The sequence below is a fragment of the Trachypithecus francoisi genome, unplaced genomic scaffold (assembly GCF_009764315.1).
Source record: "Trachypithecus francoisi isolate TF-2019V2 unplaced genomic scaffold, Tfra_2.0 Lachesis_group10, whole genome shotgun sequence".
Taxonomy (NCBI): domain Eukaryota; kingdom Metazoa; phylum Chordata; class Mammalia; order Primates; family Cercopithecidae; genus Trachypithecus; species Trachypithecus francoisi.
In genome coordinates this window covers 110,544,666-110,563,103 of record NW_022681455.1, presented here as the reverse complement: position 1 = coordinate 110,563,103, position 18,438 = coordinate 110,544,666, and the positions used below count along the sequence as shown (strand labels likewise).

Sequence of the window (18,438 nt, the reverse complement as noted above, 5' to 3'; positions counted from 1 at the left end):
TGAGACCCCCATCTCTACAAGAAAATTTTAAAAAAGAAAAACGAAGTGAAAAAAATATATATATATTCATGTTGTCTAATTAAAACTCCATAAAATTATTCATAAAGATAAAAGCTCTGTGCCAGGCACCCTGCCAAGCACTCTGCATGTTTTATATACAGGCATACCTTGTTTTGCTGAGTTGCACTATGTGGTTTTTTTACAAACTGAAGGCTTGTGGCAACCTGACATCCAGCAAGTCTATTTCTCAACATCATTTTTCCAACACGCATAAATTCCCTTCATGTTTGTGTGTCACATTTTGGTAATTCTCACAATATGTCAATGTTTCCAACTTAAAATTTTTCATAGTTGTTATTTATATCTGTCATGGAGATCTGTGACCAGTGATCTTTGATATGTTACTACTGCCACTGTTTTGCAGTGCCACAAACCGCATCCATATAGAATAGCAAATTTGGGCCGGGCATGGTGGCTCACACCTGTAATCCCAACACTTTGGGAGGCTGAGGCGAGTGGATCACCTGAGGTCAGGAGTTCAAGATCAGCCTGGCCCACATGGTAAAACCCTAGTTCTACTAAAAATACAAAAATTAGGTGGGCACGGTGGCACGCGCCTATAATCCCAGCTACTGGGGGGTGCTGAGGCAGGAGAATCGCTTGAACCCAGGAGGAGGAGGTTGCAGTGAGCCGAGATCACGCCATTGCACTCCAGCCTGAGCAACAGCATGAGACTTTGTCTCAACAAATAAATAAATAAATAGCAAATTGAATAATAAATATTGTGTGTGTTCTGACTGCTCCTCCGACTGGCTGTTCTCTCTCTCCTCATACCCTACAATGGCCTCTAAGTGTTCAAGTGAAAGGAAGAGTCACATGTCTCTCACTGTAAATCAAATACTAGAAATTATTACATTTAGTGATAAGAAAGGTGGGTTGAAAGCCAAGACAGGCCAAAGCTGAAACTTCTGTGCCAGTTAGCCAAGTTGTGAATGCAAAGGAGAAGTTCCTGAAGGAAATTAAAAGCGCTACTCTGGTGAACACTTGAGTGATAAGAACGGAAAACAGCCTTATCAAGAAAAGCTGGTAGGGAGAAAGTTTGAGTAGTCTGAAAAGAAGATCAAACCAGCCTCAACATTCTCTTAAGGCAAAGCCTAATCTGGAGCCAGACCCTAACTTTCTTCAATTCTATGAAGGCTGAGAGAGGCAAGGAAGTTGCAGAAAAAAAATTGGAAGATAGCAGAGATTAGTTCATGAAGTTTAAGAAAAGAAACCTCAAAAAGAACATGAAAGTGCAAATGAAGAAAATGCTGATGAAGAATCTGCAGCAAGTTATCCAGAAGATCTAGCTAAGATCATTGATGGGGTTGGCTACACTAAACAACAGATTTTCAATGTAGACAAAATAGCCTTCTATTGCAAGAAGATGCCATCTTGGACATTCATAGCTAAAGAGAAGTTAATTCCTTCAGAGCTTCAAAGGACAGGCTGTCTCTCTTCTTAGAAGCTAATGTCGCTGGTGATTTTAAGTTGAAGCCAATGTTCACTTAACATTCTGAAAATCCTAGGGCCCTTATAAATTATGCTAAATCTACTCTGCTTGTGTTTTATAAATGGAGCGACAAAGCCTGGATCACAGCACATCTGTTTGCAGCATGGTTTACTGAATATTTTAAGCCCACTGTTGAGATATACTGCTCAGGAGAAAAGATTCAACATATTACTGCTCATGGATAATGCACCGGGTTACCCAAGAGCTCTGATGTAGATATACAAGGAGATTAATGTTGTTTTCATGCCTGCTAACACAACATCTGTTCTGTAGCCCATGGATCAAGGAGTCATCTTGTCTTTCAAGTCTTACTATTTAAGAAACACATTTTATGGCTGGGCACAGGGGCTCACGCCTATAATCTCAGCACTTTGGGAGGCCGAGGTAAGTGGATCACTTGAGGTCAGGAGTCTGAGACCAGCCTGGCCAACATGATGACATCCTGTCTCTAAAACACAAAAATTAGCCGGATGTGGTGGCAGATGCCTATAATCCCAGCTACTTTGGAGGCTGAGGCACAAGAATCACTTGAACTCGGGAGGTGGAGGTTACACTGAGCCATGATCATGCCACAGCATTCCAGCCTGGGCAACAGAGCGAGACCCCATCTCAAAAACAAAAAACGAAAAAAAAAAATACAAAAAAAACCCACAAATACATTTTATAAGGCTGTAACTGCCATAGATCATGATTCCTCTGATGGATGTGGGCAAAAATCCATTAAAAACCTCCTAAAGACTCAGGCCTACAATCCCAGCACTTTGGGAGACTAAGGCAGGCAGATCACCTGAGGTCAGGAGTTCAAGACTAGCCTGGCCCACCTGATGAAACCCCATCTCTACTGAAAATACAAAAATTAGCTGGGTGTGGTGGTACATGCCTATAACCCCAGCTACTCCTGAGACTGAGGTAGGAGAATCGCTTTAACCCAGGAGGCGGATGTTGCCACAGTGAGCTGAGATCATGCCGTTGCACGCCAGCCTGGGCAACAAGAGCAAAACTCCATCTCAAAAAAAATTTAAAAAATTAAAAAATAAAAACTAAAAAGGACTCACCATTCTAGATGCCATTATGAACATTTGTGATTCATGGGAGGAGGTCAACATATCAACACAACAGGAGTTTGGAAGAAGCCCATTCAAACCCTGATGGATGGCTTTGAGGGGTTCAAGATTTCAGGGGAGGAAGGAAATGCAGGTGTGGCAGAAACAGCAAGAGAGCTAGAATAAGAAGTAGGCCTGAAGATGCTTCTAAACTGCTTCAATCTCATGAGAAGACTGGAATGGATTAGGAGTTGTGTCTTATGGATGAGCAAAGAAAGCAGCTTCTTGAGATGGAATCGACTTCTAGTGAAGATGCTGTGAACACTGTTGAAATGACAACAAAGATTTAGAATATTCCGTATACTCAGTTGATAAAGCAGTGGCAAAGTTTGAGAGAATTGACTCCAATTTTGAAAGATTTTCTACTGTTGGTAAAATGCTATCTAACAGCGTCGCGTGCTACAGAGAAATCTTTGATGAAAGGGAGTGTCAACTGATGCGGCAAACTTCATGTTGTCTTATTTTAAGAAATTGCCACAGCCACCCTGACCTTCAGCTACCACCACCCTGATCAGTCAGCAGCCATCAACATCGAGGCGAGACCTTCCACCAGCGAAGAGATTTCCACTGGCTAAAGGCTCAGATAATTGGTAGCATTTTTAGCAATAAAGTATTTTTTAATTAAGGTATATACATTTTTTAGACATAATGCTGTTGTACCCTTTATGGACTACAGTATAGTGTAAAGGTAACTTTTATATGCACTGGGAAACCAAAAAATTCATGTGACTTGCTTTTTTGTGATATTTGCTTTATTGTAGTAGTCTGGAAGCAAACCCATAATATCTTGAAGCTATGTCTATAATTTATTCCTTATAACAACTTATGAGATATATACTTTTGCTGTAATTTTTTTTCTTTGAGACAGGGTCTCACTCTGTCACCCAGACTGGAGTGTAGTCGTGCCATCTCAGTTTACAGCAACATCTGCCTCCTAGGCTCAAACGATCCTCCTGGCTCAGCCTCCTGAGTAGCTGGGACTACAGATGCATGTCACCACGCCCAACTTTTGCCCTAATTTTATAAATGAGAAAACTAAGACCCAGCGAGTCACTGGGCCTTAAACACATTAAAGATGAAGAACCGGAACCTGACCACAGCTGATGCAACTTCTGACTGATGTGTATGGAAATTACATTTAGGGAAGAAGTAAAATAGGTAAATTTGGGGGTAAAGTCTTCAATAAAGAATTAGCAAGTAAATCATTCCATACAAGTCTCTATGAAGGGCTATGCCATTAGTCTATTTCTTGATTCCACTTTTGGAAATTAGAAATATAATATTTATACAGACAGGCTGCCATTCACTCGTTTTATAAAAATGGATACTTTATGGCTGTGACCACATAAAAAAACCACCTGGAATCCAGCTCCAGTTTGGCCCCAAATTTCTTTTTCATGCATAACTGCAGCATGCAGCCAAAAAAGGCTGCTAAATAAATCTCGCAAGTCTGTGGAGACTCTTCCAGGAGGCAGAGCTCCCCACCACCACCATCTTGGAACTGGTCCTCAGAGTTCTCACAGCAGCAGACTGAGGGATGAAGATGTCCTCATTCACACCCTCACACCCCCTCTGGTCCTGCGCTGCTGAAGAGAGGAGCTTCTGCCTGCTCCCAACAGCAAAGGTGACACAGTTCTATACCCTTGGGGCAGACGTTTATCAAGTACAGGCTGCCTGTGAGGTAAAGGTAAAACACCATCACAGCAGAAAGGGGAGAGATGGACATCAAGGCCTCAGCACTGGAGTGGGCAGAAATCCCTAAAATACAACTGCCCTTCAGAGACGGATCTTAGGAACAGATTTGGGCTTTGAGAGACACCATCATGAAACATTTCCAAGGCAGTCCGAGGTTAGAGACACTCAGCTTTTGAAGACACAGCTGGCACCTGCCTTGTCTGCTAGAACATAATGTTCCTAGAGATAAGGACAATAAGTAATGGTACCTAAAAATAAAAGTAGGGGAAATACAGCTCTATTGAAACGTCTAAGAGCGACTCAAGGACTATCACCAAAGAAAGTCAATTCACCAATAGTTTTTATAGGAAAAGTAGAAGTAGTTGCAGGAAACCATGATCCCAATAACACAGGCCTCTGGCAGAACAAAGCCACTGGTAGCTCCGCCATGGCACCTGGGAATCAGTTGGTTCCTAAAAGCCAGTCCCCTGTCCCCATTTGTAAACATTGCCCTCCTCCACAGCCACTGAGTTTTCTAAGAGAAAAATGCTCGCAGAGCTGCCTATGGTTCTCTATACCATGGCTCACGGCCATCACTTTGCTGTCGCCTTCACACAGACAGGAAGGCCAGGCTCAGCTACCACTGGATGTTCCAGCACGAGGATACAATGGGTGGTCCAGGGGCACCAGGCGGCTGAGATGGCAGCCCCAGGACTCCCTACCTGCAGCTCCTCCTCTTCCCCAAGGCTCAGGGTGAGCTAGTCAGTTCACTCAAGGCCTTCAGGCAGGTCCCAAACTTCAGGGAGGAGGTCAGGCCACTGCACTCACAGTGCGCTTTGTAGGACACAGACCACTCCATCTTGTGGTCCACTGAAGACGACAGGGTATCCAGGCAACAGCAGCAGCCATGGGGACTCTGAAGCCCCCATATGGTGCTGCCAGAGAACTGAAGGGTATTATAAAGGAACTCAAATCAATTTCTTCCACTCAGTAAGTTTGTCACACAGAGGTCATTTAACAATGCCACAACAACACTTCCATGAAGAGCCACGCTGCTCTGAGTCTCCTGGCCTTCACGCCACACCTCTGCTGTCACGAGCATTAGAAAACTATCTCAGCGTCACCTACCAGTTTCAACGCCAGCATTCCTCTACCTACAGTTCATGGAAGCGAAACGTCTACGTCCCTGCCCAACTGCCCCAAATGAAGACAAACGACCAGCAGTCACTAAAGATTTGACAGTCTTTGAGAAGTTTAGAGAAATGAATGGGTTTGTTTTTTCTTTTTCTTTTTTGACTCTGTTTTGATGAGAGAGAGGGAGAGCAGGACAGAAAATGAGTTGTTCTGAAATAGGTCCTTCCCGTCTCACTTACGGGGAAGCAGAGCCAAATGTGGGGAAGCTCTGTGCACGTGGACGGGACTATCTCCTCTCAAATGGGGACCCCGTCGGGATGGCCCCAGCACACCCCCATAGTTACCTGGCTTTGCCCTAGTCAGCATCTCAACCCATTCACTGGTGGTACCATCATCTGACTCAGCTCTTAGCAACAATACTTAGTCCTATATTTCCTTAGTCTGATAATTTCCTTACGTGAAGGAAATCAGAAAGATGCCATGTATAAATGAGATAGCCTCCCCAACATGAACTCCAATGCAGACAAGAAATGAATAGAAAGGCTGGGCGTGGTGGCTCACGCCTGTAATCCCAGCACTTAGGGAGGCCAAGGTGGGCGGATCATGAGATCAGGAGATAGAGATCATCCTGGCTAACACGGTGAAACCCCATCTCTACTAAAAATACAAAAAATTAGCCGGGCGTGGCAGCAGGTGTCTGGAGTCCCAGCTACTCGAGAGGCTGACGCAGGAGAATAGTGTGAACCCAGGAGGTGGAGCTTGCAGTGAGCCAAGATCGTGCCACTGCACTCCAGCCTGGGAGACAGAGTGAGACTCCATCTCAAAAAAAGAAAAAGAAAAAGAAATGAATAGAAAGACAGGACTTTTGCCGGGCGCAGTGGCTCAAGCCTGTAATCCCAGCACTTTGGGAGGCCGAGACGGGCGGATCACAAGGTCAGGAGATCGAGACCATCCTGGCTAATACGGTGAAACCCCGTCTCTACTAAAAAATACAAAAAACTAGCGGGCGAGGTGGCGGGCGCCTGTAGCCCCAGCTACTCGGGAGGCTGAGGCAGGAGAATGGCGGGAACCCAGGAGGCGGAGCTTGCAGTGAGCTGAGATCCGGCCACTGCACTCCAGCCTGGGCGACAGAGCGAGACTCCGTCTCAAAAAAAAAAAAAAAGAAAGATAGGACTTTTTATTTCTGTGCAAATGAGTATTTTAGCAAAGCAAACTCATATGGAGAATAACCACGGCTGTACAGAATATGGCAGAGATAGAAGAAGATGGGTCAGCAGAAAGACTGATGGATTCAAATCCAGTTTAGTCCTAGAGCCTTCTGATGCCCACCCTCTATTCTGACACAGTGGGCAGGATCCCGTGTCCACGTTAGAACGGGTGAGAGCCCACGGCTTCAGTGTAGGCTGGCGTGCAGTGCCATCACTCACCTGTGCCATTGGCCAAGCCACTGTGGCCTGAGTTCTTGACGGGCTGGCGGTGCCGGCTCCGAGCACCTGGGCTTTGCTCGCCGGTTGCTGGGGTTGCTCTGGCTGCAGCACCTGAATGTCTGTGCGTCCTGGGGGTTCAAAGTAGAAAGCAGACAGACATAAGTCACTGAAAAGGACAGAAGTGTTTCCTGCCTAAGTCATCATATTCCCTTCTCCTGCCATTTATTGGAAACAAGACCTTTAATAGCCCCTCTAGTTTTGGATTCAACAGAAGCTGGTTCCAAGCAGAGAGACCCAGGGAAGTTTCCTTTTTGGTAAAAGCTCAGAGGGTAACTTTATGTAAACTTTTCCACTTCAAGTAAACAAATCCAAAGTGAATTGCCTCTGCATCTGAAATAATTGGCAAAATATCCTGTGACCATCACATTATTTTTATTGGGCTCAAATGGTACAAATAAACAAGAATCACTGACAGGCTCAGATGAAATTTTCCCCCCTTAGGCAAGAAGAGCTTTTATCCAAAGCAATTTTCTCTATAGCTAGAAAGATAATTCCCTTGGCAATAAAAGTCAAGGAGCATTAAACAACTTTTAGTCAATGCGTATGGTGACACTTTTTGTTGTTGTCGCTCACTTGTTAGTTTGTTTAGAGACAGGGTCACACTCTGCTGCCCAGGCTGGAGTGGTGCAAAATCATAGCTCATTGCAGCCTCAAACTCCTGGGCTCAAGTGATCCTCCCACCTCAGCCTAGCCAGGAGCTGGACTACAGGCGCACAGCACCACGCCTGGCTCATTTTTTTATTTTTGGGGAGATGGGGTCTTGCTGTGTTGCCAAGGCTGGTCTCGAACTCCTGAGCTCAAACGATCCTCCCACCTCAGCCTCCCAAAGTGCTGAGATGACAGGTATAAGCCACTGTGCCTGGCCTAGATATGTTTTATCTAGAAAAGATGACTCAACAATCCATCCAAATAAATGAGAAGTAATACAGAAATGGACCCAAATCACAAAGAAAACTATGGGATTTAGGCCGGGCGCGGTGGCTCAAGCCTGTAATCCCAGCACTTTGGGAGGCCGAGACGGGCGGATCGCGAGGTCAGGAGATCGAGACCATCCTGGCTAACACGGTGAAACCCGTCTCTACTAAAAATACAAAAACTAGCCGGGCGAGATGGCGGGCGCCTGTAGTCCCAGCTACTCGGGAGGCTGAGGCAGGAGAATGGCGTAAACCCGGGAGGCGGAGCTTGCAGTGAGCTGAGATCCGGCCACTGCACTCCAGTCCGGGCGACAGAGCGAGACTCCGCCTCAAAAAAAAAAAAAAAAAAAAGAAAACTATGGGATTTAGCAGCAGAAAACCTATCAGGCATCTTCAGAGAACACAAGGCAACAGGCAGCATGCGCTCTCAAGTTCTTTCTGTAGCTTGACTTTGCCCATTCAGTGAAAATGTCTAAGCCTCCCTGTCCTTCAGTTCATCTGTTTCACCAAAGGAGGCTCTTCTACTACTTAGTAAGCATCTACTACTTTGCAACTGTGAGATGGTTCAAATACCATCCAGTGAAGAAAAGATCACCCCTCTCCAGGCAGAGATACAGAGGCCCAGAGACAATTTGTACCATGCAACATGGGGCGGAAGACTACTCTCACCAATAAAGGTGGTTGGGCACAGTGGCTCACGCCTGTTATCCCAACACTTTGGGACGCCAAGGCGGGAGGATCACTTGAGCCCAGGAGTTTGAGACCAGCCTGGGCAACATTATGAGACCCTGCCTCTACAAAAAATAAACAAAATTAGCTGCACTACTGGTGCATGCCTGTAGTCCCAGGTACTCAGGAGGCTGAAGTAGGAGGATCATTTGAGCCCAGAAGGTAGAGCTTTCAGGGAGCTAAGATCACATCACTGCACTCCAGCCTGGGTGACAGAGTGAGTGAGAGTGTCTCAAAAAAAAAAAAAAGTCAATAAATAAAGGTAACAATAATGGCTATAGAAGTACATAATATTCACTGAACTCTAACATTATGTTCCAGGCACTGTGTGTGCTATGCACGTTACATATATTTTCTCATTTAACATGGGAACCCTAAAGGTGGGTTACTATTATTATCCTCACTTTACAGATAAGCAAACAGACACAGAGAAGCTCTACAGAAAGTAAGCCAAAGGATGCAAAGATTCATATCCAGGCAGTTTAATGTCAAGAGCCCAGGCTCGTAAGTCAAAAGATGGGACAGGAAGCCTGAACTCAAGCTGAATTCCTCTTGGGCTATTTTTTTGCTGGTCATTTGGACAATGGTGAAATTAAGAGCTATAATAGAAAGTTCCCCAGTGGGAGGATCCACCCCCAGCAGAACCACCCTGCTAGGAGTCTTTGGTCCAGTGTGTTGGGATGGTCAACAGGAGGCTCCTTGAGGGATATGAACCACCCTCACCAACTACCTTCTCTAAAGCAAGAAACAGAATTTGACAAGATGAACATAAACCAAAATCTTAACGGTCATTATCTTTGGATATGGGGAATACAGAAGCCCTTTTGTGCTCTTCTAGATTTTTCCAGCTTCCTTCATTGAGCTTGTATACTTGTGAGTAAGGAAAAAAACATGAATTTTTGGCTGGGTGTAGTGGCTCACACCTGTAATCCTAACCCTTTGGGAGGCTGAGATGGGATGATTACTTGAGCCCAGGAGTTTGAGACCAACCTGGGCAACACAGGGAGACCTCATCTCTACCAAAAATTATTTTTAAAATTTAAAAATTAAATTAAAAAAAATTATCCAGGTGTGGTGGCATGCCCCCTGTGGTCCCAGATACTTGGGAGACCAAGGCAGGAGGATCACTTCAGCCTGAGAGCATGGCAAAAGAGTGAGACTTTGTTTCAAAAAAAAAAAAATTTTTTTTAAGTTTTTCTTGCCCCCAACCCCCAACAAAAAAAAAAAAAGGAGAAAAATGGAGAAACGCAGCAAACTCTGGAATCCCTCATACCTAAACACTGCGTGGCAATAGAGACAGGGCATGACAGAGCTGTGGAAATAAAGACTCAATGTGGACTCCCTTTTTCCATCTTAACTTTTTCCTTGAGCTAATTTCATAAATCAAAAGCTGTTGGCTGGATGCAGTGGCTCATGCCTGTAATCCCAGCACTTTGGGAGGCCGAGGCAGGTGGATCACCTGAGGTCAGGAGTTCGAGACCAGCCTGGCCAACATAGCGAAACCTCATCTCTACTAAAAATACAAAATTAGTCAGGAGTGGTGGTACGCACCTATAATCCCAGCTACTCCAGAGGCTGAGGCAGGAGAATCACTTAGAATCTGGGAGGTGGAGGTTGCAGTGAGCCAAGATTGTGCCACTGCACTCCAGCCTGGGCAACACCTAGGGAGACTCTGTCTCAACAACAACAAAAAAGCTGTCAACCACACCTCACTCAAAGATGAGTATTTCAAAGTTCCCACTTCATGGGAAGAAATGTTCACCGTAAGCATTTTACCACAGCTCCTCCTCAAAAGTGGAACAAGCACAAATGAGTTTGAAAGGGAAAGGCAGGCAGCCCTCAGCAAGCTGGTGTGTGTGTGCACGCGTGTGTGTGTATATTTGTGTGTGTATGTCTGTGTGTGTGCATGTGTGTGCATATGTGTACTTGCTGAGGGCAGAGAGCTTGAGAGAGAAAACTGGTTAACAGAAGGTTTGTTTCAGCCAAGGATCCCTTTACTAGGACAAAAAGCCTCTCTGATTTGGAACTTGCTGCCCCCAGGAGCAAGCTGGACCCCTCAGGGAGCTGCAGGACCTGCAAAAAGTGCACTGTCAACCCCTCAGACGGACCTGCCCATGATCAACTCCAGCCCCGGGTTCCTTGTCCCTCTGCAGAGGGACATGACAGAGCAGCTGGGCATGACAACAGGGTGGGTCCCATTATTCCCTGGCCCCGCCCTCTCTTCCCAGAAAGGGCATGTGGTCAGCGTGGAGAGAGAATACTTTCAGAAACACTTAACCACTAATGATAGCGGCTTACCCTGAATGATGGGCAGGGCAGGGCGGGATCAGCCCTAAGCTAGGGGCAGCTGGGACCACTTTGCATGAACTGCCGCCTCCCCGCCTGCGGCCAGCCACCACCCCCGAACACACATGCATGCCACATCCCCTCTCCCCAGATTCCCTCCTTGCCCTAAATCTGGAGTTACTAGTTTTGGGCTCTTGTGTTACCTTAAAAATAAGACACTTAAAGGAAGAGAAGGCCTCAACATCTGAGGCAACTCCTCTCTTCAGCAGCTGCCTCTCTTGGAAAACTCAGTTAACCCATAAAAGATGGGATCATATCATGATGAAAAGTTGGCCCAGATGCTGAAACCACACATCGTGGACCAAAATAGCACCCAGACAAATGCGGGGTGATAGCTGAGACAGCCGGGCTCGGCTCTGCCCATGGCTTCAACCTTGGTCCGAACCCCCTTACCATTTAGGGGGAGGGGAGGAGTTATACAGCCCCCAAGGCAGGCAGAAAGCAGTTAGAACAGTTGTGCCAGTCAGGCCAAACTCCACAAATGGTTTTAAGTCAACTCATTATAGAAATTCAGCTCTCTTTGTAGCACGCCCTTCTCAGGAGGCGGTGTGTCCTCACCCAAGGTCCTCTCTCAAGAACTGAGGCCTCCTGAAGGAAGGCCAGTCACAACCAGGACCCATGCTCCCCAAAGCGGTTCTGACGCAGATGAGGTCCCCAGGACAGGGCTGCTCACTGACACTTGGCATTTAAGCTTTGACGGTCACAGCTCTGGCCTCCATCCTCAGCTACACCGTGACAGCTAGAGCCTTGGGTGTCATGGGACATCTGGCCTCGCCCTTCATGAGGGCTGCAGAATTGTACTCAGTCATCCTTTTCTGAGTGTTAGGCCCCGTTCTAGAGACAAAACAGAGTCCCCGACCTCAAGGAGCTTCCACCTTAGTGGAAATGCTGTGATTTGTAATTCTGCTCAGACACAAATTTCCATCACAGCACACAATGCTGCTTTGGGGAAGCCGCCTGCTGGTGAGTGAGCCTGGCTGACCACGTGACAGTGTCACCTCAGTGCAGCCGTGTTGACCATTGTCACCTTTGCAACGGTTCATGTGAAGTAATTAAACAAAACAGGACTTTATTTGTTTAAAAAAAAAAAAAAAAAAGCCTTGGCCAGGTGCAATGGCTCATGCCTATAATCCCAGCACTTTGGGAGGCTGAGGCAGGTGGACCACCTGAGGTCAGGAGTTCGAGACCAGCCTGGCCAACATGGCAAAACCCCATCTCTACTAAAAACAGAAAAAATTAGCTGGGCATGGTGGCACAAGTCTGTAGTCCCAGCCACTCGGGAGGCTGAGGCAGAAGAATCACTTGAACCCGGGAGGCAGAGGTTGCAGTGAGCCAAGATTGCACCACTGCATTCCAGCCTGCATGACAGAGCGAGACTCTGTCTCAAAAATAAAAATAAAAACAGAACTGAAAGCAAGACCTCAGGAGAGGTATTTGCACATACAGGTAGACAACAGCATTATTCACAATAGCCAAGAGGTAGAAGCAACCCACCCTCAATGAATGGATAAAGTATGGTGCATGCACACATATGAGTATTACTCAACCTTAAAAAGGGAGGAAATTTGGACACAGGCTACAACATGGATGAACCTCAAGGACACTACACTAAGTGAAAGAAGCCAGTGACAAAAAGAAAAATCCTGTGTGGGTCCATTTAAATGGTACCTGGAGTAGTTAAACTAATTGAGTGAGAAAGCGGGATGATGGTTGCAAGGAGCTAGGGAGACAGGGAAATAGGGAAGAAATGTGTAGAAAGCAAAAATATCTATTAAAATGAGGCCAGCTGCAGTGGCTCATGCCTGTGATCCCAGCATTTTGGGAGGCTGAAGGAGGAGGATCAATTGAGACTGGCCCAGGCAACGTAGGAAGACTCTGTCTCCATAAATAAATAAATAAAATGTGAAACATTTTTTTAAAAGCATTTTGTGGCGTCATCAAAAATTTTAAACTCCTGCTCTTCTAAAGACACTGTTCAAAAAAATGAAAAGACACTCCATAATACTGAGAAATAATAATAAAATCCTAAGCCCCTCAACCAACTGAATGGACCCCCCTCTTGGCCAAGAGGACCCCAGAGAAACCTTGAAAATCTTAATTCTCAGCCATGACGAGATGCAAGGTCAGACATACCTCGTTATACCCCCCTCCTTCCTAGCCATCATGAGTCTTTCTTTCCTCAGTGTTAAACAAAAATCAACCCTCTCAAAAGACCTGTTCACTCCTGATTTCAACCAACGGCCTCATGCTGCCTTCCCTTTTGTGGTTTCCACACAGCAACTGACCAGCATTCCTTCCTGATAAGAGGCCACTGCCCACGGTGTAGTTCTGGCCAGGCCACGGAGGCTGTGCACCAAGTATCTTTCCGTCCTCTGCTTCACCTTCTGATGGACAGGGCCTAACTATAATACATTTAAATATTAAGTGTCCATCCCAAAAGGCAACAAGGGACACAAGTAACAAACGTGTTAGTTTATGATGCACACATGTGTGTCCCCTTGGTAAATATTTATAGCTTCTCCTATAAGCTGATAAATATGTAAACTTAGCCAACCAGTTTAGCGCAAATAACTGTCTCATCCTTCCCTCCCTTGAAGTGCCTGCTTTTTGGTCTCAGGCGGAGGCTCCACTTCCTGCCTGCAGGTTATGGTACCCCCCCTTTAGAAATGAAGCTCTCTCTTCTAAATTTATGGAGTTTGTGACTTTTATGGTTGATAATATATATTTGATAAAGGAATTTTATCCAGAATTGATAGAGAACTCTTAAAATTCAGCAATCAGAAAACAACCCCAATATTTTTTAAATAATCAAAAGATTTGAGGCTGGGTGTGGTGGCTCATGCCTGAAATCCCGCCACTTTGGGAGGCTGAGGCAGGCGGATCACCTGAGATGGGGAATTCAAGACCAGCCTGAGCAACATGGCAAAACCCTGTCTCTACAAAAATACAAAAATTTGCTAGGTATGGTGGTAAGCGCCTATAGTCCCAGCTACTCGGAAGACTAAGGCAGGAGGATGGCTTGAGCTTGGGGAGGTTACAGTGAGCCGCGATCACACCAGTGCACTCCAGCCTAGGCGACAGAGCCAAACCCCAACTGAACAAAAAGATTTGAACAGACACATCACCAAAGAAGATCCACAGAGGGCAAATAAGCACAAAAAAGATGCTCAACATCTTAAGTTCTTCAGGAAGTGCAAATTAAAACTACAATGAGCTATCATTACATATCTATTAGGACGGACAAAGTTTTTTAGGTCAGACGTGGTGGCTCACACCTGTAATCCCAATACTTTGGGAGGCCAAGGCAGGCGGATCGCTTGAAGTCAGGAGTTTGAGACCAGCCTGGCCAACATGGTGAAACCACTTCTCTATTAAAAATCGAGCCATTGCACTCCAGCCTGGCCGACAGAGTCAGACTCTGTCTCAAAAAAAAAAAAAAGCAAAACTTAGGCATAGTGGCTGGCACCTGTAATCCCAGCTACTCAGGAGGCTGAGGCAGGAGAATCACTTGAACCTGGGAGGCCAAGGTGGCAGTGAGCCAAGATTGTGCCACTGCACTCCAGCCCGCGTGACAGAGCGAGACTCTGTCTCTCACAACAAAAAGAATGGACAGAGTTTTTGTACAACTTACAGTAACAAGTCTGGGTTAGGATGCAAAGTAATTGGAACTCTCATACATCGATGGCGGGAACATAGCCACTTTGTAAACTGTTTGGCAGTTTCTTATAAAGTTAAATATATCCTCAGCATGCAAACTGACAATCCCACTCCTAAGTACTTTTTAAAATTATTATTTTCAGACAGGGTCTCGCTCTGTTACCCAGGCTGGAGTGCAGTGGCGTGATCATGGCTCACTGCAGCCTCCTGGGCTCCTGCGATCCTCCCACCCCATCCTCCCAGGTAGCTGGGATCACAGGTGTGTGCCACTATGCCCAGCTAATTTTTGCATTTTTGGTAGAGAATGGGTTTCACCACGTCACCCAGGCTGATCTTGAACTCCTGAGTTCAAGCAATCCACCCTCCTTGGCCTCCCGAAGTGCTGGGATTATAAGCGTGAGCCATTGCACCCGGCCTCTCCTAGGTATTTACCCACGAGAAATGAAAACATGTTTGCACAAAAGCCTGTATGCAAATGCTCATAGATGCTTTGTTTGTAATCGCCAAATACTGTAGGCAACTCCAAGTCCTTCAATTGGTGAATGAATAGACCAACTGAAGTACACATAGAGGAATAAACTCAATGTATAAAAGGAATGAAGTGTAGGTACATGTGGCAAGAGAGGTGAGTCACAACCGCATTATGCTAAGTAAAAGACACCAAAGGCTACACAGTGTGCATTTCCATTTTGAAGATATTTAAGAAGAGGTCAAACTTACAGAAAGAAAACCGATCCATGCTTGCCAGCGGTGAGGGATAGGAGGAGGAGCTGGCTACAAAGGGGCACTGGGGAACTTTCTGGGGTGATGAAACTTTCTGTATCTGCTTTTTTTTTTTTTTTTGAGATGGAGTTTCACTCTTTCACCCAGACTGGAGTGCAGTGGCACAATCTCGGCTCACTACAACCTCTGCCCCCCAGGTTCAAGTGCTTCTCCTGCCTCGGCCTCCCTTGTAGCTGGGATTAAAGGCGCCTGCCACCATGCCCAGCTAATGTTTGTGTTTTTAGTAGAGACGGGGTTTCACCATGTTGGCCAGGCTGGTCTTGAAGTCTGACCTCAGGATTTCACCCGCCTCGGCCTCTCAAAGTGCAAGGATTACAGGCATGAGCCATCAGGCCCAGCCTTTCTGTATCTTGATTACGATAGTGGCTACCTGGCTGTATGCTTTTGTCAAAACTTACAGAACTATACACTAGTAAGGGTGGATTTTACTGTTTGTAAATTATACCTTAGTAAAATAATAATTTTAAAAAGCCATTTGTGGAGAAAATATACAAGTAAGCAAAAGGTGTAGAAAGCAGGTATGGCGTGAGGATACGCTCCAAAAAATAGCAAGAATGTGGATGGGAATGTGATTCAGGAAAAATTCAAGACCATACAAACATTTCTGGATTAATACATGGAGGGATTCTATAAAGACTAGGGACATATCTCTCCCAAATGTCGAGAATTCATGGCTAGGCTGGGGGTGGCGGCTCACACCTGTAATCCCAGCACTTTGGGAAGCCAAGTGCGGAGGACTGCTTGAATCCAAGAGTGCAAACCCAGCCTGGCAACATAGTGAGACCTCATCTCCATAAAACGTTGTTTTAAATTAGCCAGGTATAATGGCAAGTGCCTGTGATCCCAGCTATGCGGGGAGGCTGAGGTGGGAGGATCAGTTGAGCCCGGGAGGTCGAGGCTGCAATGAGCTGTGATCGCACCACTGCACTCTATCCTGGGCAATAGAGTGAGAGACCCTGTCTCTAAAATAAAAAAATAAAAAATAAAACAAAGGAATTCATGGCTGGCTGGATACCAGGTTCCAAGCATACTTTTCTATCTTGGTAAAAGAGGCCCAGAATATGAAAGGGATGTTCACTGACCCCAGATTCAGGCCCACTGATACTCAAGTTGAGCAAAAGAGAAGTTTCAAGGTATAAAAACTGATTATTAGCCAGGCATGGTGGCTCATGCCTGTAATTCCAGCACTTGGGAAGACCGAGGTGGGTGGATCACCTGAGGTCAGGAGTTTGAGACCAGCTTGGGGAATGGAGGTTGCAGTGAGCTGAGATCCTGCTGCTGCACTCCAGCCTAGGTGACACAGCGAGACTCTATCTCAAAAAAACAAAACAAGGGCCAGGCGCAGTGGCTCATGCCTGTAATCCCAGTTCTTTGGGAGGCGGAGGTGAGTGGATCACCTGAGGTCAGGAGTTCAAGACCAGCCTGACCAACATGGAGAAATCCTGTCTCTACTAAAAATACAAAATTATCCAGGCATGGTGATGAATGCCTGTAATCCCAGCTACTCAGGAGGCTGAGGCAGGAGAATCGCTTGAACCCTGGAGGCTAAGGGTGCGGTGAACCAAGATCACACCATTGTACTCCAGCCTGGGCAACAAGGGCGAAACTCTGTCTCAAAACAAACAAACAAAACAAAACAACCTGATTATTGATTTTCCTCCTATAAAACAGCCACAAAAAGTAAAATTGCCTAATAAAACTCCTCACATTCCAATCCGGGTGAGCGGTATTTGCCTAGGATTACTAGAACCAAGAGGGCTCCCCACCTCAAGTCTGTCCTTCCTCTGAGCACACTCTTAACTGGTCATTGTCTTTTAATAGCTGCATGGAAAAAAAAATTCAGTGGAGCTGGGCCAGTTTCCAGTGAGACAGAACCAGAAAGAAACAGGCACTTAAAATAGAAGCATGAAAAAATTTTAAAAAAAGGAAGCCGTAATGGGAAAAGAAAGTGTCAGAGAAGCACCAATAAATAAACCTACTCCCACCTGCACCCCCCTCAATTCTTCCTCCCCACTCAAATGTGGATTAGAAAAAAAAATGGAGAAGGTGGGTAAAAGGAGACGCGAACCAGGAAAGGCACAATTAGAGTTAAAATCGGCCCCTTCCAGTCATTGCAAAGGCAATTTACGGCTCCATTCCACACCCTACTCTGGACTGCCAGCCTCACAAATGACAGGGAAGGTAAAAATAAAACCGCTGCCAAGTCCATTCTAAATTACAGAAAGACTTCCGGAAGACAAATGATTTCCTTTTGCCCACCCTAGAGTACAGAGCAACCTTCTCAAAGGTGGCAATTTTATTAGACTAAAAAAACTCACCTTGAGAGAGAATGTACAGTCAATGGTGACTTGTCCAATCTACTTCCAGGCTGTCTGTTGGGCTTAGCTGAGAAGCGTGCTCAAACGCCCTCTCAAACTTGAAAGACAGCTAGAGAGTTCAGAGGGGAAGTGTTCACCTGCTCAACGCGGCCATCGATGGCTTGAGGTACCCTGAACAGAGACAGCAGCCTGTGATTTGTCCTATGACCTGACATCCCCTGACCCTGAATTATGAGTCCATAGGACACTGTCACCGCTTAGGAGATGAGCATCCCAGCCCATCATCCTCCACTGTGCACAGGAGGAATCTCCATGGGGCTGGCCCCCAAGGAATGCAGAACACAACCTGTCCAGGTGTGCCAGAAAAGCCTCTTCACTTTCTTGCTACCAGCATCAATCCCTGTTTGAATCTGGCCCACTCACTGCCTCCTTTTACTATAGCTCCAGACCAGAAAGGACTAGACAGGACCTTGAATGAATGGGGGACAAAAGTATATTAGAGTGTTCTTTCTTTCCTCTTTTTTTTTTTTTTTTAAATAGAGATCGAATCTTGCTATGTTGTCCTAGCTGGTCTCAAACTCCTGGCCTCAAGCAATCCTCTGGCCCCGGCCTCCCAGAGTGTTGGGATTAGATGCATGAGCTGGGTAGAGCATTATTTCTAAGTGTTCTGACATGACAAATCACAAGGCAGGAATTCAGCAGGAGGGAGGCAGGCTCCAAAAAGAATATGTTCAGTGGACA

At 45.9% G+C, this 18,438-nt stretch overlaps 1 protein-coding gene across 3 annotated transcripts in view; it reads right to left on the bottom strand.

Annotated features, from left to right (window-relative positions):
- Positions 1-18,438, bottom strand: part of WWP2 (WW domain containing E3 ubiquitin protein ligase 2) — a 179,958-nt gene that overhangs the window by 63,840 nt on the left and 97,680 nt on the right. For all 3 annotated transcript variants that reach the window (XM_033218840.1, XM_033218841.1, XM_033218839.1), the window contains one exon: positions 6,891-7,018. In XM_033218840.1, the coding sequence (XP_033074731.1) occupies positions 6,891-7,018 (128 nt within the window). The remainder of the gene's footprint in view (positions 1-6,890; positions 7,019-18,438) is intronic.